We start from the raw sequence: 22,494 nt of genomic DNA on the forward strand, positions 1-22,494 counted from the left end.
TGGAGATGTGCTGCAGGGGACCGAGACACCTGAATTTTATCATCCTGGGGGAAGGGGCCAGAGTATTGACAAGTGCAGGGTGACACAGTGCACTGGCCTTTGTGCCTCTGATGGTACTGCAAGATCTCTGCTTCGAATAAGGCTCAAGGCTGGTGGGGTTAAGGAGGTTGCTGGAGGGAGAAAGACCCCATGACAAGACTCAGGACTGAAGCTCTAGCCAGGATCCTGTGGGTGTTTTCCATTTCTCTCTGCCAGAATAAATTCTGGGTCCTGGCAGTGCAGGCTGCAGATCTGACCAAAGTAGATGCTGCACAGACACATGTGTGGTCACACATGCAATGCAGGGAGCAGACTCCTGCCTGGCCATTCTGGGGCTGGGTCTGACTGGGTTACCCTTTTCAGATCTGATCCTGACCCACCACCTGCATGCTGACAGCCTAGCAAGGTCTCAGCCCACTCCCATCACTATGGCTGTGCCTGATGATTCATACCTTACATTGAGATCCCTCGTGGACAGGTATGGGATAAGTCCCAATTTTTGTTGTTTATGAGGTCTGAGAAAGGAATAGACTTTACAGTACTGGAACGTGGTGGATATCTTAGCAGCACTTTCCAAAGCCTGATCCTCAAAACCCACAGCTGCTTCTCCTTTCCTTGTGGTTTTGTGGGTGGTTTTGAGCCTCCAGTGTTCTTCCTTGGTCAGAGGAAGCCTTGGGCAGAGGCTGAGAGTCATTAGACTCCCAGAAGTTTCTTTAGTGCCTCACTGTTGGGTGAGCAAGGGCCCAGCACAGACCTTATCTTTTAGGTATCCCACGTGTGAGGGGAGCTGCTTTGCCAAAGCATAGATAGTGCTCTGCTGATGCAAACCGCACAGCCAGCACACAGACATCCTGGGACGCAGGAGCAGTGCCAGCTCAAGGTCACTCCAGTAGCAGCAATGCCTCCAATATTCTCTGTTACCAGAATTAACAATAGTTGCAAATTGCAGATGGTTTGGGGTTCTCTCTTTTCAGTCCTAGGTCTGAGCTCTGTTAATTCACTGACTGTTCCTGACCTTCAGGAAACTGAAGCTGAGGAAGTGTGGGATGGAAGAGTGGACAGTGAGGTGGGTTAGGAACTGGCTGCAAGATAGAGTTCAGAGGGTGGTGACCAATGGTGCCAGGTCCAGCTGGAGAGCTGTGACTAGTGGTGTCCCCCAGGGATTAGTGCTGGGGCCAGTCCTGTTCAACATCTTCATCAATTACATTGATGAAGGGACAGACAAACAGAGTCTGCTCAGCAAGTTTGCTGATGACACCAAACTGGGATGCTTGACTGATACAGCTGAAGGCTGTGTGGCCATCCAGAGAGACCTGGACAGACTGAGAGCTGGGTGCAGAGGAACCAGATGAAGTTCAACAAGGACAAGTGCAGAGTCTTGCATCTGGGGAGGAATAACAAACTGCACCAGTACAGGCTGGGAGGTAATCTGCTGGGAAGCAATCCTGTGGAGAGGGACCTGGGGGTGCTGGTGGATAACAAGTTAACCATGGCACAGCAATGTGCCCTTGTGGCCAAGAAGGCCAATGGGATCCTGGGGTGTAATGGGAAGAGTGTCCCCAGCAGATCAAGGGAGGTTCTCCTCCCCCTCTACTCTGTCCTGCTGAGACCTCATCTTGAATACTGTATTCAGTTTTGGGCTCCCCAGTTTAAGAGGGACAGGGATCAGCTGGAGAGGGTCCAGCAGAGGGCTAGGAGGGTGATTAGGGGACAGGAGGGCATGGCTTATGAGGAGAGGCTGAGGGAGCTGGGGCTTCTGAGTCTGGAGAAGAGAAGACTTAGAGGGGATTTGATAAATGTTTCTAAATATCTGAAGGCTGCCAGGAGCTGGGGGACAGGCTCTGCTCACTTGCTCTCTGTGATAGAACAAGGAGCAATGGGTGTAAGTTGCAGAAAACAAGGTTTTGCCTCAACACAAGGGGGAACTTCTTTACTGTAAGGATCCCAGAGCACTGGAACAGGCTCCCGAGGGAGGTCATGGGGTCTCCTTCTCTGGAGCCATTCAAGGCCTGTCTGGATGTGTTCCTCTGTGATCTGTGTTAGATAGGATTGTCCTGCTCTGGCAGGGGGGCTGTACTTGGTGATCTCTTTGGATCCCTTCCAACCCCTAACATCCTGTGATCCTATGAAACAGCCATCAATTGTGTTTACAATGATCAGATCATCTGTCTGAGGGCCTCAGCCTCACTGAGAGTAAGGTATGTGGCTGGCTGGCTTTACGTGCAAAATTGTAAGCATCTGTTGTGTGTTGTAGCAGGAAATCTGTATTAGAAAGCATCTAAGATGTGTTGAGATAGCTTCATGACATGTCTTCTCCAGACACAGGAGACTGGAGCATTGTGGGTGAGCCAGACAAAATGTGGGCATGCAGGGCATCCCCTCCTATACCCAAAGACCCTGCTTGACCTAGTCAGACCTAGGATTAAGTCTTCTCCACTCAGCTCCAGGAAGACACTCTTACCCCCAGCACTCTGTGCACTGTCTGCATCAAGGCACTTCACATCCTAGAAGGCACTGAGAAAGTGTAGCTCAGAGCAGGAGAAGGGCAATGAGCCAAATCTAATTGGTTCAGGAGCTTGCCAGACCTTGAAGGTCTGTTGGTGTGGTCCAACAGTGAGGTGGTTGCAACTGAGCCAGTTGAAGGTAATAAGTAGAGAGATTTTGACACAAAAGTGATGCAAGATGAGAGCACCCTGGGGGTGAGATTGGACACAGGGACCAGAGATGGTTTTCTTTATGTCTAGCACTGGAACTGGAGGGCGGGAGAAGTGAGGCAGATCTGAGAAGGCTTTGAGAATCATAGAATCATAGAATCATAGAATCATAGAATCAACCAGGTTGGAAGAGACCTCCAAGATCAGCCAGTCCAACCTATCACCCAGCCCTAGCCAGTCAACTAGACCATGGCACTAAGTGCCTCATCCAGTCTTTTCTTGAAGACCCCCAGGGACGGTGCCTCCACCACCTCCCTGGGCAGCCCATTCCAATGGGAAATCACTCTCTCTGTGAAGAGTGAGGCAGATCTGAGAAGGCTTTGAGGGTGTTTGTGGGAGCAGAGACCTGAGGTAGCCTGCTGAAAGCTTGGACCAAGGCATCCAGTAGACTCTGTGAAGCTTGGATCTGCTACCTGCAGGCAAGTGGGTGAAGAGAAACTCTGGTCAGCTGGCATGCTCTTTCCAAGACGAAGCTTCTTGCACCACATGTCCTTTCCCTGCCACGTCTGTCTTGCTTCATTTCTGTGTCTGCACCTCTACCGTGCTAGGTTACACAGATACTTTTCCTGAGGGCCTCAGGATGAGTCTTGCCTAGGAACTTCATGCCAGCATGGCCCTGTAAGGGTTATCTCTGGCCTTTCTCCTGGTCCTTGTCTCCCTGCTGCTTGCATGGGAACAGAAGGACCGTAATCCCAAGAATCAGAGAGGAGCAAAGGAAGCACACAAAAGCAAGCTGTGCCCCTCTCTTACAGAAAAGGTTTGTCTGCTCCATCACCTGTCTGTTTTTAAGCAGCTTTACCCATCAGTCCAGAGCAGCTGGTCTGGGAAGGGCTGAAGCTGGTGTTAGTTCAGAGACAATGGGACTTTGTGGTGGGTTAGGAACTTCTCCCCCACACCCACTATTGGAATTTACCAGACTGGCTCAGATGGCTTGGGAGTAAGATGAAGCTATATTTACAGCAAATCTAAATTTACAAACATAGATACACAAGATTTCAAGGTATTTACAATTATATACAAATAAGAAATAACAGAGCAATCCAAACTTCCTCCTGGACAAATACAGCTGCCCAGAAGGGGCTCAAAGCTACCCTCTCTTTCTCCCTCTACTTTCCCAGACAGACAAACAAAAAACAAAGCAGAGCTTACATTGTTTTCTGTTAGCCAAGATCCATAGAAAAGATATTAGAGCAGAGTGAGGAGGAACTGAATAGGTCCAGTGTCCCAGACCAGAGTGTGACAAATTGTTCACATTTTGGCTTTTTTAATCCTCTCAGCAAACCAGTGATTGATACAAACTTCATTATTATTTTCTTTCTTACAACCAATGATCTAATTTCTCTCATTAAAATATTCCAAATAGCTTCAAATCAGCACAGGCATCTGCAGGTTGTGGTGGAGCAAAGCTCTGTGTGGAGATGGAGGGCAGCAAACTTTGGTGTACTGGAAAAGTCCCCATAGAATCATAGAGTCAACCAGGTTGGAAGAGACCTCCAAGATCAGCCAGTCCAACCTAGCACCCAGCCCTAGCCAGTCAACTAGACCATGGCACTAAGTGCCTCATCCAGGCTTTGCTTGAACACCTCCAGGGACAGTGACTCCACCACCTCCCTGGGCAGCCCATTCCAATGCCAATCACTCTCTCTGCCAACAACTTCCTCCTAACATCCAGCCTAGGCCTCCCCTGGCACCACTTGAGACTGTGTCCCCTTGTTCTGTTGCTGGTTGCATGGGAGAAGAGACCAACCCCCACCTGGCTACAGCCTCCCTTCAGGGAGTTGTAGACAGCAGTGAGGTCTCCCCTGAGCCTCCTCTTCTCCAGGCTGCACACCCCCAGCTCCCTCAACCTCTCCTCATAGGGTTTGTGTTCCAGGCCCCTCACCAGCTTTGTTGCCCTTCTCTGGACATGTTCCAGCACCTCAACATCTCTCTTGAATTGAGGGGCCCAGAACTGGACACAGCACTCAAGGTGTGGCCTGACCAGTGCTGAGTACAGGGCAAGAATAACCTCCCTTGTCCTACTGGCCACACTGTTCCTGATGCAGGCCAGGATGCCATTGGCTCTCTTGGCCACCTGGGTGCAGGAGCTGAAGGGTTCCTTTGAGGAGTGAGTGATGTCTCTGGGAGTGGGAGGTGGCTATTTCTTGTTGCACAGCAGGCATGCTCTGGTTGAGAATGAATTGATGAGGCAGGAATTGTAAAAATACAGTTATTTTTATTTTCTTAAAAAGCCCTGCCCCAAAACTATAGATGCAGAAGTGGTTAAATGTTATTATCATAGAATCATAGAATCAACCAGGTTGGAAGAGACCTCCAAGATCAGCCAGTCCATCCTAGCACCCAGCCCTAACCAATCAACCAGACCATGGCACTAAGTGCCTCATCCAGTCTTTTCTTGAAGACCCCCAGGGACGGTGCCTCCACCACCTCCCTGGGCAGCCCATTCCAATGGGGAATCACTCTCTCTGTGAAGAACTTCTTCCTAACATCCAGCCTATACCTACCCTGGCACAACTTGAGACTGTGTCCCCTTGTTCTATTGCTGGTTGCCTGGGAGAAGAGGCCACCCCTCACCTGGCTACAATGTCCCTTCAGGTAGTTGTAGACAGTAATAAGATCACCCCTGAGCCTCCTCTTCTAACTCATTTGGGGATTTCCACAGGGAGGCTTGTGGGCAGTTTTGGTAATTTAGGAAAGTGAGAGCAATGTCTTTATCTCTAAATCAAAGCCTTCCAGTGTGGGAGCCAAATCGGTCCTGCTCTCAAAGGACTTTGCCATTTCTGCACCAAGAACCCACCTGCTGTCTATTGGTGAGGGCAAGTGTCCAGGCTGTGAAGGCAGCTCCAGGCTCCTCTGAGATCAGATGGACATGGAAATGGCCATAGACAGCTGCACCCTGGGTAGGCCAGAACTCCGCATATGTCTGGCAGGGGAGACACATGCATGATCACACACAGTCCCAGCCTGCATGCCTGGCAGAGCTCAGCACCTCATATGGATGTGCACCAGCTCCTTCACTAGAGCCCACAGTGTACACACAGGTACTCTGCCTGCTGGGGACCAATTCAGAGTGCAGCAGCCAGAAGAGCAGCACTCCTGCTGAGAGGACATCTGGCCAAGGACAGCAAAACCTGAGGAACACTCCCTTGCTATGAGACCGAGGAGGCATCTCCCTGTAGTGCCGTGGGACTGTCCTTGTTTGTCTAGCAGCTTGTGGCAAACAGGGCTCTCAGGAGCAGAGCCGTGCAAGGACAAAGGCAGAAAACACAGTCTGGTCCCGTGGGAAGCTGTCGGGGAGAGGAGGGCTGCATGTGGACTGCTGACCTTGTCCAGCTCCCAGAGCTCGTTGAGGATAACCACTGATGTGCAGGTGTAATCCCACACCAGAGCCCAGAAATCCACTGTCGTGGTGGCGAAAGGCAGCTGGGTGATAATGAGTCTGTCCTCGTCTGTGTAGGTCTGCAAAACATCGCAGTCGGTGAGCAAGGAAAAAGTCACACAGCCCAGCCCCCGAGAGCCCCCCCGGCAGCAAGAACTGCTCCCTGCCCTCCTGCAGCCCGGGCTCCGCAGGCCTGGGGCAGATCCAAGAAGGCAGCGGGCACCGTGTCGGGGCAGCCCCACGTCCCCATGCCCTTAGCTTAGCACAACCTGCCTTCTGAGCTGCCTGTGCCGGCAGGGCTTAGGCTGATGGCTGGGGCCATCTCCTGGTGGCAGCAAGGCTGCAGCCGCTAGGAAGTCGCTGTGAGCAGCTGGGACACACCGCAAACCCGGGTGGCATGGTCTCCCCCTGCCCTGAGCAGCGGTGCCCGAGAGGAGTGCCTGCTGCGAAGTGCAGCCCCCACCCTGCGCCTGCGGCCGAGCCCTTACGTCGACAAAGACGGCGTTGATGTAGCCTGGTGATCCATCCGCGTTCAGTGAGGACATCAGGATGGGCCGGTAGGAATCCGCTGCAGGGGCAAGGGGCAGAGAGAGAAACGATGAGCTGTCCTCTCTCCGCACAGAGGCATGGCGCTTCCCCCACACACGGCGGCATCAGCAGGGCTGCTTGCAGCATGGGCTGGAAAGGCACCACCAGCCCCTGGCCATGGCAGCTCCGGGCTGCCTGACACACCCTGGCCAAAACCCCGTGGGAGGAGGCACAGCAGGCCCATGCTCCCTCACTGCTGCCTGATTCCACACCTGGGCTCCCCCCCAGGGACATGTTTATCTCAGCTGTATCCCATAAATACATGCCTGCTCCAGCAAGCCCAGAAGGAAGCAGGGAAGGTCTTGCTCCCATGGTGGGACCGGTGGAATCTCTACTTATTGCCAAGCAGAAAACAGGACCTTGCACAGAACTTGTGAGTGGCAGGTGGGCGAAAAGCAGCAAGGGCAGCATCACCCCACCCCCACCACCCACCCCCGCTGCTATGAGACGCCAGGCTGCAGATCCTGTGTCTGCCTAACCCTGCCAGTGGTACCTGGCAGGATCCCTGGCTTGCGGTTCTTGGGCTGGTTGCTGGGTTTTTCTGCCTCTCTGCATGGCAGGAGCTGGAACAACTCAGAAAACTTCTGCAGGGCCTGTAGAGATGATTTAGCCGTGTAAGTCCTGCCTGTTAACTCCTCACATTATTCAGCCACCCCAGAGGAATGTCTCTCTATCAGCATTCACATCTGAGGAAGGCTGCTTCCCCTGCCCTGCTGTGGGGCAGCACGACACAGCAGTCCCAGCAAGCATAAACCAAGTGCACTGGATCCTGGTGGTACCTTGAACTCCTTCTCCAGGGCACGGTTATGGGTGATGCCCCTGGGAGTGGGAGGTGGCTGTCTCTTGTTGCACAGCAGGCATGCTCTGGTTGGGAATGAATTGATGAGGCAGGAATTATAAAAATACAGTTGTTTTTATTTTCCCAAAAATGCCTGCCCCAAAACTATAGATGCAGAAGTAGTTAAATGTTATCGACAGGTTCTAACTCGTTTAGGGATTTCCACAGGGAGGCTTGTGGGCAGTTTTGGTAATTTAGGAAAGTGAGAAAATGGCAAAGGCTAAGCCACAAGGTAGCTTCTCCCCACTTAGCAAACAGAGGCAGAGCAGAGAGCCTAGGGAAAGGCAGGTTTACTCATGAGGGCAGAGGGGGACCTCAGAGCTGGTCCCTGGATCTCCTTCGCAGCAGGCTCTGGAAACTGCAAGTTGTAATCCAGGCAGCATCGAGTCCAACGTGAATGTAGCTTGCCAGAGAGTCTGCAGACACAGCTGCCACGAGGCAGATATCACAGAGTGGCACTGCCTTCGCAGCCCAGAGAAAAGCCAAACTGCTGGCATGTTCCTGCCAGTAGTGGCAGTTTACAGCAAGGGGAGCATCCTTCCAGCAGGAAGCCAGGTGTAACGGTTTGGGTCTTACCTGCCCTTCCCCCCCCCCCCCCCCCCCCCCCCCTAAAGAAAACCATCCAGTCTAGACTCAGAGGCTCTGGAAATTGAAGGAAGCTTCGTATTTACAGCTTAGCACAATATACAAGCAGGTATTTACAGTATATACAGAAATACACAAGTTAAAATGTAACACAGACACACAACAGCCCTCCCAGAAACCTGAGTCCCCAGGAGGGGCTCTCAACCACCCCTCCACCTTCTCCCACCCCTCTACCTTACCCCAGACTTTGTCTTACATTTAAGGTAGTTTGGAGGGTCAGCCAGAGGGGTTAGGAAGCAGATGGATTAGTTACACAGATGGCACGTTAGGTTAGAGAGAGAAGTTCAGCCCAAAGCCCAGAGAGAGACTCTCCTATCTCTATTCATGTTCTGGTTCTTATACATCTCAGCAAGCCTGTGAGTGAAGCAGACATCACCATTGTTTCCTTTTCACAGCCTATAACCTAATCCTTCACACCAAAATATTCCAGCTAGGCTGAAACTAGCACACCACGATACACCAGTCCAAGGAGAGCCAGGTCTGGGTGGAAGAGATCTCAGGGATCGTCCAGTTGACCCAGTATTGAACGGACAACACTAAACCATGTCCCTAGTGCCAGGTCCACATGCTACATAAACACCTCCAAGGGTGATGACTCCACCACTGCCCTGGTGTTATGGATGGTGGATTATTATTATAATTATTATTGTTATGAAATTAATAGAAATATTAAAGAGTATTTACTAAGGAACCCCCCCTACTTTCTTAACTTAATTACAGGGTCTTTATGCTCAGTTGTGCAAATAGATTACAGGATATGCACAGTGCACAGGGCTGCTTCAAACAGTTTAGCAAAACCAGCAAAATGCAAACTGCAAGCTTTTGGGAAGAGGTTCTTGCGGTGCAGTACACCATTTGCCCTCTAGAGGGACTCAAGCGGCTTAGAATCATAGAATCAACCAGGTTGGAAGAGACCTCCAAGATCAGCCAGTCCAACCTAGCACCCAGCCACACCCAGTCAACTACACCATGGCACCAGGTGCCTCATCCAGGCTTTTCCTGAACACCTCCAGGGATGGTGACTCCACCATCTCCCTGGGCAGCCCATTCCAATGCCAATCACTCTCTCTGTGAAAAACTTCCTCCTATCATCCAGCCTATACTTCCCCCAGCACAACTTGAGGTTGTAGCCAGGTGGGAGTTGGTCTCTTCTCCCAGGCAACCAGCAACAGAACAAGGGGACACAGTCTCAAGTTGTGCCGGGGGAAGTACAGGCTGGGTGTTAGGAGGAAGTTGTTGCCAGAGAGAGTGATTGGCATTGGAATGGGCTGCCCAGGGAGGTGGTGGAGGCACCATCCCTGGAGATGTTCAGGAAAAGCCTGGATGAGGCACTTAGTGCCATGGTGTAGTTGACTGGCTAGGGCTGGGTGCTAGGATGGACTGGCTGATCTTGGAGGTCTCTTCCAACCTGGCTGATTCTATGATTCTGTGATGGCAGGGTTGTTCATGCTAAGGCTAGCCAGTTTTGGGCAGCTTCAGCAATGATTCTTCCAACAGCATGGAGGGCACTTATGCCTCTCCCTGGTAAACTGAGTTACGGCAAAGTTTCCAGGTAGAAAAGCTTGAAGCCTCAAAGGTTGTTGTTAAGCAGCAAAGCTGGTTTGAAGCAGCAAGGTTTCCTGGTCCCCCAGGCAAAAAGACAAGGCTTGGCTAGGCATAGCCCATATTCTGCCCATATTTACAAACTGCCTGAGATTTTGGTTGCTCCACTGGGCAACAGAGATTCACCAATCAGAATGGCACTCTGCCCAAACTAACCATACGAGGTGAAGCCAAGGGCTTGCTTTACCCATGCATGAGGTAACCACGGGCCAAGAATATGGACCTTGTTTACCACAGGACGTAAACAGGAGCAAAACAAGTCTGGGCAAGCCCTGGGTCCTCAGACTCAGGCCAGAGCCTTTTGTCCTTTTCCTACGTTTCTGCCCACTCTTGAAGGGGGAGGAGGAGTGGGTGATCATGCCTGGACAAACTGGAGCACATATTAGGCCCATTTTGGCCTTTCATGTCACCTGGACAGACCATTCCAGTGTTCAATAACCCTCTCTGTGAAGATGTATTTCCTAACATCCAGCCTAAACCTCCTCAGGTGCAGCTTGAAACCATTTCCTTTAGTCCTATCACTTGTTTTCAAGGAGAAGAGTCTGCCCCTTTCTCACTCCAATCTCCCTTCAGGTAGTTGTAGAGAGCAATGAGGTCTCCCTTCAGCCTCCTCTTCTCCAGGCTGAACCACCCCAGTTCCCTCAGACACTCCTCAAAGGTCATGAGCTCCAGGCCCTTCACCAGCCTTGTTGCCCCTCTCTGGATATGCTCCAGCACATCAGTGTCCTTCTTGTAGTGAGGGGCCCAAAACTGAACACAATACTTAAGGTGTGGCCTCACCAGTGCTAAGTACAGGGGGATGATTGTGGAGCTCTGTGGTCAAGTCCTAACTCATTCATTTATCTTGGAGTTTCCATCATCACCACTCTGGCCAGGGATGCATTTCTGATGCCTAGTCAGAACTACCCAGATCTCTCTGGTTTTGGTACCTGAGACCATTCCTCCACTAACCTCATTCACTACCTGCCTGGACAGGCCCCAGTGTGAGATCCTCTCACAAGTAGCCCCATCCCTTGTGACTTGCTTGTGGGTCAGAAACATGTCACCTTCCCTCTTCCTTCAGGGGCTGGAGGTACTGCTCAGGATTGCTGATACCTTACCACATACCCCAGCTAACACCCAGTTTTGCTTCTGCCAGAAACATGCCAAAGACCTCACTGGGGATGAGGACTCCAGCTGGCACCAGACCAGGAGTGTCATAAGAAGAATGGCAAAATGATTCTGAGCTACCCTGAGGATCTCCAGCCATCCTTCACCCATGTCAGATGTATAGGAAAAGTCTTGTCCATCAAAAATGGTGTGCTGGTTTGAGGCTAATGGGAATATTTTAATGAGAGAAATTAGATCATAAAAGAATGATAAAAGTCTGTATCCTTCACTGGTTTGCTTGCTCCACTCTAATCTCTTCCCTAACCTTGGCTAACCAGGTAACAAGCTTTGCTGATTGTTTCACGTCTGGGAGAGAAAGAGAGGGTAGCTTTGAGCCCCTTCTGTTCAACTTCTTTGTCCAGGAAGGAGTTTGGATTTCTGTATAATTTCTAATTTGTATATAGTTGTAACTACTTGCCAATGTCTTGTGTTTCTATGCTTGTAAATTTAGCTTTGCTGTAATCATAGCTTCATCTTACCTCCAACCTGTCTGAGCTGGTCTGGTAAACTTCAGTAGTGTGTGTGAGAAGTTTCTTAACCCATCACAAATGGGAAACCTGTGTATAGAGAACCTTGGAATGGAAGGGACAGCAGAGGCAAATGGATCAGCATTCAGCTTATGTTCAGTGTGGAGTGCTCTCCTGGATGCCCTGTTCTGACCTTCCTGAGCAGGGGGCTTTCAGGCTCCTTGCCTGCCCTGGAAAATGGTGTGTGCTGCTGGAGGCAGCGTGAAGGCCTCCTCCGTGCTTGCCCTGGGGCTTCAGGAGAGATTTGGTGGGGACGGACTGGTGGCAGCCTCAGTCCCTGAATGTTCCTTCAGGAAGGGTTTTTAGGATTAAAGTGGGAGACAGTGATTAGAGCCACTCATGACAGGCTAGAGCAAAGATCTCTGTGTGCAGGGCTCTGGATTGTGGTTCAAAGGTGACTGGGAGTTTCCTAATGGGAAATCAAGAACTGGCTGGATGGCAGAGCCAAGAGAGTGGTGGTGAATGGTGCCACATCCAGTTGGCAGCTGTCACTCGTGGTGTTCCCCAAGGATCAGTGCTGGGCCCAGTCCTGTTCAATATCTTTATTGATGACCTGGACGAGGGGATTGAGTCCAGCATCAGTAAGTTTGCAGATGACACCAAGCTAGGAGCAGGTGTGGATCTGTTGGAAGGTAGGAGAACCCTGCAGAGGGACCTGGCCAGGCTGGATGGGTGGGCAGAGGCCAATGGGATGAGATTGAACAAGGCCAAGTGCAGGGTTCTGCACTTTGGCCACAATAACCCCAAGCAGCACTACTGGCTGCCCAGCACAATGTTGTACACATGGCTTCTCAAGATGAAGGAAACAAGTATGTGTCCACCTATGTGAAATGCAAACATCCCCTTCAGCTGGCAGCTCAGCCCAAGCATCCTGAAGTGGTGGATGGAGTCAGGGACCAGTACAGTCCCCCTCTAATCCATGAGGAAGCAGTAAGGGATCTGCTAAGTCACTTGGATCCTCACAAGTCCATGGGACCTGATGGGATCCACCCTAGGGTGCTGAGAGAGCTGGCAGCTGAGCTGGCCAAGCCACTCTCCATCATTTATCAGCAGTCCTGGCTCACTGGAGAGGTCCCTGAAGACTGGAAGCTGCCAATGTCATACCCATACACAAGAAGGGTTGAAAGGAGGAGCCAGAAAACTACAGAGCTGTCAGCCTGACCTCAGTGCCAGGCAAGGGCATGGAACAGGTCATCTTGAGTGCCATCACAAAGCACCTACAGGATAGCCAAGGGATCAGGCCCAGCCAGCATGGGTTTAGGAAGGGCAGGTCCTGCCTCACCAACCTGATCTCCTTTTATGATCAGGTTACCTGCCTAGTGAATGTGGGGCAGGCTGTGGAGGTAGTCTACTTGGACTTCAGCAAAGCCTTTGACAGTGTCTGCCACAAGAAGCTCCTAGCCAAGCTGGCAGATCATGGTTTGGACAGATTCACTCTGTGCTGGATCAAGAACTGGCTGGATGGCAGAGCCAAGAGAGTGGTGGTGAATGGTGCCACATCCAGTTGGCAGCTGTCACAAGTGGTGTTCCCCAAGGATCAGTGCTGGGCCCAGTCCTGTTCAATATCTTTATTGATGATCTGGACGAGGGCATTGAGTCCAGCATCAGTAAGTTTGCAGATGACACCAAGCTAGGAGCAGGTGTTGATCAGTTGGAAGGTAGGAGAGCCCTGCAGAGGGACCTGGACAGGCTGGATGGGTGGGCAGAGGCCAATGGGATGAGATTGAAGAAGGCCAAGTGCAGGGTTCTGCACTTTGGCCACAATAACCCCAAGCAGTGCTACAGGCTGGGGACTGAGTGGCTGGAGAGCAGCCAGGAGGAGAGGGACCTGGGGGTACTGATAGATAGTAAGCTGAAGATGAGCCAGCAGTGTGCCCAGGTGGCCAAGAGAGCCAATGGCATCCTGGCCTGCATCAGGAACAGTGTGGCCAGCAGGACAAGGGAGGTTATTCTTGCCCTGTACTCAGCACTGGTCAGGCCACACCTTGAGTACTGTGTCCAGTTCTGGGCCCCTCAATTCAAGAAAGATGTTGAGGTGCTGGAACATGTCCAGAGAAGGGCAACAAAGCTGGTGAGGGGCCTGGAACACAAATCCTATGAGGAGAGGTTGAGGGAGCTGGGGGTGTTTAGCCTGGAGAAGAGGAGGCTCAGGGGTGATCTTATTACTGTCTACAACTACCTGAAGGGGCATTGTAGCCAGGTGGGGGTTGGCCTCTTCTACCAGGTAACCAGCAATAAAACAAGGGGACACAGTCTCAAGTTGTGCCAGGGTAGGTATAGGCTGGATGTTAGGAAGAAGTTCTTCGCAGAGAGAGTGATTTCCCATTGGAATGGGCTGCCCAGGGAGGTGGTGGAGGCACCGTCCCTGGGGGTCTTCAAGAAAAGCCTGGATGAGGCACTCAGTGCCATGGTCTAGTTCACTGGCTAGGGCTGGGTGCTAGGTTGGACTGGATGATCTTGGAGGTCTCTTCCAACCTGGTTGATTCTATGATTCTATGATCTGCTCCCTGCAGCGACGGTCTTGTGATCAGAGCCTCTCAGACCCTGTGTGGCTCTGGGCAAGAGCCTGGGCAAGGGCCTGTGCAGGGTCCTGGAGTAGGGCTTGCTCCCTCCTTACCCTTCCCATCCTCACCACACCATTGTTGCTCCCACTGCTGTGACACATGGAGCTTTTGTTGTGGACAAACCCCTGCTAGCCTAATGTATGACTCCATCCTCCTGTGCTTCCAGTGCTGGACAAACCAGAGAAGTTGTGGGTAGATCCCAACACAGGGTCAGATGCCCCTATGGAAAAAAGACTGCAAAAGGCAGCAGCACTGACAGTGAAGGGAGGTTCTCATCCCAAAGGGGAACTTTCCTATGTATTGAGAGACTGCACCACGTGTCTGATTTCCTTCCTGTGAGTCGAGGTCTTGCAGTCAGTTACAGATGCTTAGGCTCGGAGGCAGCAAATGGAACAGATTTCAGTCCTGCCTGGAAACTTTGTGCTAGCATGGCTCTGAAATTGCTGTCTCCGAGATTTCTCCTGGCCCTTTTATTTCTGTTGGCAGCACAAGGCCAAGAAGAATCTTTTCTCAAGGTCCAAGGCGTGCCCTGGGAAACAGGTAAGAAGAGGTTCCTCCTCTTCCTTAGATAAGTTTTGCTACTTCTCCTCCAAATTTGACATACGTCTTTACTCTGTACAGCCCCGGGCCCAGAAGGACCTCTGAGGGCTGTAAACTCAAGGTCCTGCTGTTTCTAGGAGACTGCAGGGTGAGGTGAAGGAACTATGGGGTGAAGGAACTATGCACTGGGGTGCTGTAGGAAGGACGAAATTGGGCTGGGTGGTCAGAGGTGGATCGTTCCCTGCAGTGAGTCAGTTTTCCAATCATTCCCTGAAGGCATGAGTATGGGAAAGCATATCCAGGGAGCAAGGCTGCCACTTTCTATAAGCATCCTACCTCAAGGGCACTGTCTGCTGGGAGCAGAGTGAAAGGGCATTTGCTGTCACTTTGCCAGCTGGGTGGTGTTGGGCCTGGGGAGCATCTGAGTGGCTATGTGAGGGGTAGGCTGCAATGACATGAGTGGGACATAGCTGCTGGTTGCGGCGTTCAGCTGGGCTTCTCCTGCTTTCTGCTGGGTTTGAGAGCAAAGCCTGACTGTAAGTAGTTTGTTCACCAGCACATCTGTGCTTAGTGGCAGTTCAGAAGATGGTCTGAGCTCTGTAAGGTCCTTTCCCTGGCCCTCTGGGATGGGGAAGGTTGTATTTAAAGCACTTTGAGGCCTTCCAGGTCCCCTTTCAGAGGCTAGAAGTGCTTCTTCCCAGGTGTCAGCATTCTCATCTGTAGGAATCATTTCCCCAAAGCCTTTCCCCATAGCAGTCTGCAGCTGCTGGAACAGTCTGTACCTGCTCAGCCCAGTCCGTGGTGAATAGGGTGAAGAGGGGATGTGGAGAAGGGAGCTTGGCTTGTGATAGGGAAAAGGGTCCAGGGCGTGAGGTAAAGCAGGACATGTGAATGGCAAAGGCATTGCTCATCCCCATGTCTCCCTGCATGGGGCAGAAGGAGAGTAGCTGAGGCACTTACTGAGCTGGGCCAGGGACCTCAAGGTCACCTCTGATCCCTGTGGGAGGATAAGCTGTGGCTGGAGAGATATGCATCCTGTCAGGACTGGTGGTGCCATGGCCTGTCAAAAAGCAGCCTGAGCTGGGATGGGTGGCACATCTGAACAGGTAGACAGAAGGGGTCTCTATGTGCAGGAACAATTGTCCTGGTAAATTCCCTGCTGTGGGCTGTGGAGGAGGGAATGTAGTGCCCCTTGATACAATGGTGGCTGGAGTAGGCTCATTCACACTTTGAGTGTCGAAGGACAGTCCTCTTCCAACACACCCTGCCTGTGAGTCGCATCCTGGTGAACAGACATGCTACCTTCATTCTTCCTTCAGAGGCTGGAAGGAGTGCTGGAATTTCTCTCCTACCACCTGCCTGTGCTCTACTTCATCACCTCCCAGCCCACCTAACACCTCCTTTCACCTCTGCCAGAAATGTGCCAAAGGCCACAGTGGGACTCAAGACTGCAGCTGGCACCAGAAAAGGAGAATTACAAGAAGAATGAGGAAGTGATGCTGAACTGCACTGATGGTTTCCAGCCACCCTTCACCAAAATCAAGTGTTGGAGCCAAGTCCAGTCTATCAGTCATGGGAAATCCATACACAGAGGAGTTTGGCTTAGAAAGGACAGCAGAGGAGTCTGGATCCCCATTCAGTCTGGTGTGGGGTGCTTTGGTAAGGGAGGCATCAGAGGCTCTCCTGGCTGCCCCACTCTGTCTTTCATGAGCAGGGGAAGCAGGCTGTGTGCTGTGTGTACTCTGCCTGTGTGGGGAAATGGTAGGTGTTGCTGAAAGCAGTCTTGAGGCAGTCCCTGCCCTGAATGTAGTCTGCTTTTTGCCACTGTGTTTGGAGGGTCTTACTGGAGATATCGGTGATAATGATCTCTCTGAGGGCTCGTGGGAGAGCACAAGAGCATGTGCACAAAGGAGAGAAGCATGAGACGACTGTGTGTGGTGAAGTTTGTGGTCTGCATGGCATTACAGTTGGGGCAGAGGGACCACAAGGCTCTTCTGCCTGTATTCTCTTGGACTGTGCAGCTGTGATAACCACACCTTGCTTTCTGTAGGCTGGTACCCTCTAGGTGCTGTGTCATGGTGGGCATAGGCTCAGCACCATCTTGACGCAGTTTGAGCACTAAGATCACCTCCATGGAGGGACAGAGCAGTAGTAGGTTTGGGTATCCAGTAAAAGGTCTCTAAAGTTTTGAAACCAATAAACCTCTGCTGCTCCCCAGCTCAGCAAGTGCCCTGAGACATGAGCCACAGCAAGAGTGCTCAGGGTTGGATCCCAGCAGGCAGTGTGGAGAGGGTAAGGGGATGCTTCTGTGACTTGACCCACAGCATGCCCCAAGGTTTTACAGTGTTCTGCCTGGTCCCCTTGCTGACTTCTTGTGGCAGGTTTCTAAGACACAAAGTAGGCCTCACTTCTTCGATGGTGACACAAGACACCAGGGCCAAATGCCAGGCTCTGTGCAGGTTTTATGTTCAGTATGAGCCCCTCATAAGTGTCCCAGTCACTTGAGTTCCTGCTCAAGGGCATGGAGTCCTTTTCCCTCATCCCCTTGCTGGACATGAGGTGTAGGAGGTGCACATGATGTGCCAAAGTGACATCACTTCTTATACGACCAGGAAAAGACAGATTCCCCTTAGGGTCTATGCATATATTGGGCTGTGGAGATGCTGAGGCCCCCTGGCACCTCAGCTTTGACTCAGCAGGACAAACTGAAGAAATGAAATTTGAGAAATGAAAGTCCACACATTCATCCACATTAATTCTTGCCCACAGCCCCCATCCTCTCATCAGAGAGTGCGAGGGCAGAAGGACCCCTTTGTTGCTCTGTGTGAGCTGGGATGTAGCTTAGCTGGGGACACACTATTTCTGTGCTTCCCTCTGTTCCCCCTCAGTGTCCAAATGCTTCAATGAATGGGGGGAGGTTAACTCACTTGGGGAATTCTCCCAAAAGGTCACGTCCAGCTTCTGAGCCCATCCTGACCCCCAGATCTTCTGCTCCCTGCCTCTCGTTTTCCCTCCCATCCAGATGGGTGGGGAACAGAGCCTTCTGGCTGCAGCACACTTGCAAGGCTGGAAAGAGCCTTCAGGAAGTCACCCTCTTGCAACGTGTCCTTCACAGAGATCCTTCATGTTGACCCCGGGACCTGGGAGATTTCCAGCACCAGCATCAAAGTCAGCTGGACCTGTGGGCTCCTTGGTGCCTGCCAGAACATGCAGGCCATGTGCCGCCTGGCACAGCCTTCGCCCCCTCACTGTGAGGCTGAGGAGGTGGAGGGAGAGGAAACGCTGCATGGCCAGGAGGGAACATTTTCATGTCCTCTGCTCCAGCCCTTCACTGACTACAATGTCACCATCACCCTGCCCCCCAGCACCATCCTTTTCGCATGGTTGATCAGGACAGAGGGAACAGGTATGTGCACAGGGGTACAAGAGAGGGGAGACAGTCCTGTGTGGTGTCACAGGGAGGGGAGCTGGCAGCTCAGCTCAGCTATCTGCCCCAAGCAGCGGCAGATCTGGGGATCAGGGCAGCTGGGAGCCTCTGTGGCTCTGGGCAAGGGCCAGTGCAGGGTCCGGGAGCAGGGCATGCCCCCTTCTTACTCTTTCTGCTGCTGCAGCAACACATGGAGCTTTGGTGGGGGACAAAGCCTACTTCAGGGGTGCCTTTGTGGCCTGTGCCGGGGGCCAGGAGCTGCTCACACCCTCTTCTGGGCTCAGCCCCTCCTCACTGTGCTTGTGCTTGACTGCATCCTCCTGTGCTTCCAGTGCCAGACAGACCAGAGGAGCTGTGGCTGGATCCCAACACCAATTCCCTCAGGTGGAAGGTGCTGCCCTCCTGCAAAGGGGAGATCATTGCAATCCAGGTACCAAGAGCCCACGGACCGCTGGTAACCTCCTCACCTCGGCGGGCACCTCCCTGCCTGGAAGCCTGTGCAGCGGCCTGGGGACAATGGCGAGGGGAAAGCCTCGAGTCCCTTAGGTACCAGGAGGCACAGGAGCCTACCTGGCTCTCAGGAGCCTCAGCCTTTGCTGTCTCACCTCAGATGCTCCTCCCGCTGTGGAGCTGCCCGCAGAGCTGCTGGGTGCTCCCTGCCCTCTGGGCTTCCCCTGGGCTTCTGCTCAGCCTGGGGTCTGGCCAGCTTCTGCCTTCATCGGCACCCCGGGTGACAACTCTGCTGGGGTTGCCTGCCGAGGCTTCCTGCAACGCTTGCACAGGCTTCCTGCCACAGGAAAGCCTCACTGAGTCACCCTCTGAAATCCCTCTGCTTCTCACAGACTTGCACCGCCCCTGTGGGTCTGAGCAGTGCCAGAGCTGCCTGCTCCGGCCGTGGGTTTGGGGCTCTTGCCACAGCAGAGCCCTGCTTTGTGGCCCTGAGGAGTGGGGACACCCTCACCAGCCAGGCCTGTGGCCTCCCTCAGGACAGGCCTCTCCCTGGTCCGACAGGCTCCCAGGCACGCCTGTGCTGAGCTCCCCTCGGCTCTCCCTGGGCAAAACAGCCTCGCTTCTGGCTCAGCTGCAGCTGGTTCCCTGCCCCCGGCTGCCGCTCTCCGCGAGAAGAATCCTTTCCTCTCTGCTCTCGCTTAGCTCCTTCCCGGCACATTGCCCACAAGCCACAGCCACAAGTCCCTGGCAGCAGTGAAGATGCTCCAGGGCCTCATGACAAGTTCCAGTGGTGTGCTGGCAAACGAGGATCCTCCATCTGTAGCCCTCTTCAAAGGAGCAGCCTCCCTCTTGCCCTCACTTCTGCCCTGAGGCTTCATGCTCTGCTCAGCGAGGCAGCTGCTCTGACGCCTTGGCGCTTGCCTCCAAATTCCTCCTCTCCTCCCTCGCCTGCTTCGAGGTGCGGTGCAGGGCCGAGGCTGCCGACGGCTCCTCTCTGGGAGAGCTCCACCAGAGCAGCGGGCAAAGCGCAGCTGCTTGCGGGAGCTTTGCTGTGCCTCAGTGTGCCGGGAGCAGGTCCCGCAGCTGCTGCCCTGCGCCTCTGTGCCCTGTCCGCAGCTGAACATCACCAGCTGGAGCGTGCGGGACGGAGGCTACCTGCAGGTGGAGAGGCTGCGCCTGGGCGGCTCTGCCACCGAGCATCCGCTGCCTCGGCACGGCCCTGGCAGCCGCTACGTGGTGACCCTGCAGGGCGTCACGGACGCCGGAGCTGGGGCTGCGGCCCGCTGGGAGTCTCCGGCCAACAGCTCGGGTGAGGCTCGCTGCGTCTGTGTGCCCAGCCCTGCGGCCGGCGCTGCCGCCGCTGCCTGCCGCTGCCCCTGCTCCCCGCTCGGCCCCTGCCGGGCTGCCCGCTCATGCCCAGCGCCGGCGCCTTCCTTCCCTCCAGACTCTCCGCAGCCTCTCAACCTCAGCTGCCGCAGCGTCCACGACGTTTCCGCAGCCCAAGGGACAGCCGTGCTGCCCCTCCAGCCCATCGCCCGACCTCAGGAGGCGAGGTGAGGGCAGCCCCTGGCAGCTCCGCTCTCCGCAGCCCCGACGTGCTTCTCCCCACTGGCAGCCCTTGCCCACAGATACCTCCCTCCTGCTCTCCCCTTCCCCATCTCTCCCTGCCTCACAGGGAGATCCAGCTCCTCGTGGCCGCAACGCACAACATCTTGGCGCTGGAAGATGCCTGCTCAGAGGAGCCACAGCCCTTCAATGCCAGCTGGCAGCCTGGCACCTATGTGGCCGCCGTGCTCAACCTCACAGCCCCCACTGACTTTGTGCTGGGCGATGGGACCCACGGGCAAGGTTACCACAACGCTGCCCTCCACCCGGGCTGGGACTACACAGCCCTTCTGCGCCTCGCCCAGCGCTCACAGCAGGTACCCGTCGTAGGAGGCCCTGCTCTCTGGGGACGCTGCCAGCTGGGGCTGGGCCCCTTGTCGGCCTTGCTCAGTGCTGCATGGGCTCTCTTACCAGCCCTTGTGCTGACAGCCTGCCTGCCTTGGCACCACAGTGTCCCAGCACCCTTTGACCACAGCTGGAACACCTGGTGGCTGTGGGTGGGAAGCCTTTGCCTCCAGGGCAGGCAGTGGGGCAGGAGTGGCCTCAGGTCTCCCTCCCATCTCCTCCAACAGGCGCAGAAGTTCACCTGCATCTGCTACAGCTTCTCTGTTGGTAAGTGGGCTCCTTGCTCCCTGTGTCTGATCCCTTTTTCCACATGTACCCCTTTCCCACTCTGGCTTCGTCCTGTGGAGGGGAGTTGGCCGAATGCAGGTGTTCCAGAGTCTCATAGATGGGAGAGAAAACTTAAGTTTTCATACATGGGTTAACATTCCAGTCCAGAAGAAACCTAACCTAAGACACACATCTACACTCTTGTATGTACTCTTTGCTATCATGGAGCCACTGCTGGAATGTGGCTTGGGCTGTGACTCCCAGTCCTATCTCTGTTTTATTTGTAGCGGAACCTCTGGGTTCACGGCGTGAGATTGTGATTGGCGTGGTTGTGCTGGTGATACTCCTCCTTGTGTCTGCAGTGATCTTATGCATTGTGCTTTCCAGGTGAGTAGGAAGGTAACAAGTTCAGCAAGTACATGCTCAGCAGGAGCTGGCCGAACTGGCTGAAGAGCAGGAACTGGTAATGGCAGTTCCTTACTCAGGATTCCCTTTTTACTTTTCAGGAAAAGATCTTCCAAGAAAAGCTAAAGAGGATAATCCAAGAGGTAGGAATATGTTATTCCCTGGACCACTGTCACAGAAAGGGCTGTAGGGCATCTGGGAAGGAAGCAGAAACCTTCCAGGGGAGCTTGACTCTCAAGAGAAGTATCTGTTCGTCCTAATCAGTAAGGCAACTCCCTATTTGCCCCAGTCCTGTGCTGTGTGGGTTGGTCAGAATGACTTTTCCCACCAAGTCGCATGTGGCAGCAGATCACAGCTCTAGGCAGTGCTCTCAGCCTGAAGCAAGGGAAAAACCTTGCAAAGAAAAGCATCCCAATGAGGTTCTTGTGGCTCAGTCCTTTGAGGGACCCATGGCCATGTCACCATCCAAGGGTAGAGATCTGCTAGAAGAGATCTCAGGTTATGCTGAAAGACTGCTGGTATTGCTTGGGCACCAGTGGGCACATTCAGTGACCTGTGATGGGATTCAGCTGAGACAAAGGGTTAAAGACATAGCAGGCACTGCCCTGTGCTCCAGCCTGTCTTGTGTATGCAGGTAGCTGTAGCAATCTCCCCATGAAGCCAAGGGCTTACAGGAGCCTCTGCCCTGGATGCCTTTGATCTTCACAGGTAATGATGTCCAGGATAGAGAACAATCATTCCAGCACCTGGCAAGGGCATCGAGACAGTCAAAGCAGTGAGAGAGTGGCGAAGGTGCAGAGGATGACCCCAGCTAAGTGCTATTCTCGCTCTCCTCTGACTGTGACCAGTTCTTGGGTGCCATCCAGTTCATCACAGCAAAAGCAAAACAGGAGGCCAAGGAGCGTTGCGCTGTTTTTTTCCTTCAGCACCCTCACCTCCCAGCTTTCACTTACTGCTATTTAAGGCCTTTGAATGTAACTTTCTGTAGTTCATTTTCTCAGTCTTTGTTTTAATTTTCTGGAATCAGTTACTATACACCAGATTTGTCAGACCCCGATTCACATGGGCTCAGCCTGTGGGACTGTCCTTGCTCTTGCTGTGTCCTGGGTTCTCAACCCATCTCCTCAATCCTCTTTCCCACTCCATTTGCTGATATTCAGCCAAACTCAGGGCTCTGCTAGAGTTTGGCCTGATTGGCTACCTTTGAGACCCTGTCTAGACAAATAATAAAGGTCTGGGAACATTCCATGTCAGGCTGGAAGAGAGGAACATTCCATGTCAGGTTTGGAGAGGTCTGCCTGTCCCATTGTTGCTCCTTCTGGGTGCCCTCATTGTTCTTGTTTAGTAACACCCTCCTGTGGGGAGGAAACTGCCTTGTTGTGAGGAGGTTCTGACAGATGCACTCAACAC

General features: G+C 53.2%; 1 protein-coding gene and 1 long non-coding RNA gene across 2 annotated transcripts; one reads left to right on the plus strand and one right to left on the minus strand.

Moving 5' to 3' along the window:
* Positions 1–6,123: 6,123 nt before the first annotated feature.
* LOC135173557 (uncharacterized) lies at positions 6,124–7,278 on the minus strand. The gene is made up of 3 exons (XR_010301374.1): positions 7,214–7,278; positions 6,621–6,700; positions 6,124–6,212 (listed from the first exon to the last, which is right to left on the minus strand). It is a non-coding gene; the product is annotated as an uncharacterized LOC135173557 (long non-coding RNA).
* A 7,195-nt stretch (positions 7,279–14,473) lies between these two features.
* On the plus strand, positions 14,474–22,286 carry LOC135173534 (uncharacterized). The gene is made up of 11 exons (XM_064140494.1): positions 14,474–14,585; positions 16,002–16,244; positions 17,701–17,991; positions 18,345–18,442; positions 19,579–19,771; positions 19,907–20,015; positions 20,138–20,384; positions 20,640–20,679; positions 20,967–21,066; positions 21,186–21,227; positions 21,793–22,286. The coding sequence occupies exons 1-10, from the start codon at positions 14,474–14,476 to the stop codon at positions 21,208–21,210; spliced, it is 1,458 nt and encodes a 485-aa protein (XP_063996564.1). The 3' UTR covers positions 21,211–21,227; positions 21,793–22,286.
* Positions 22,287–22,494: the final 208 nt, after the last annotated feature.

This window comes from Pogoniulus pusillus, chromosome Z (assembly GCF_015220805.1).
Source record: "Pogoniulus pusillus isolate bPogPus1 chromosome Z, bPogPus1.pri, whole genome shotgun sequence".
NCBI classification, from domain to species: Eukaryota; Metazoa; Chordata; class Aves; order Piciformes; family Lybiidae; genus Pogoniulus; species Pogoniulus pusillus.

Coding starts and splice junctions, on each gene's coding strand:
- LOC135173534 (XM_064140494.1), top strand. CDS start 14,474: ATGGCTCTGAAATTGCTGTCTCCGAGATTTCTCCTGGCCCTTTTATTT. Junction 20,016..20,137: donor GCCCGACCTCAGGAGGCGAG/GTGAGGGCAGCC, acceptor CCTGCCTCACAG/GGAGATCCAGCTCCTCGTGG. Junction 20,385..20,639: donor TCGCCCAGCGCTCACAGCAG/GTACCCGTCGTA, acceptor CTCCTCCAACAG/GCGCAGAAGTTCACCTGCAT.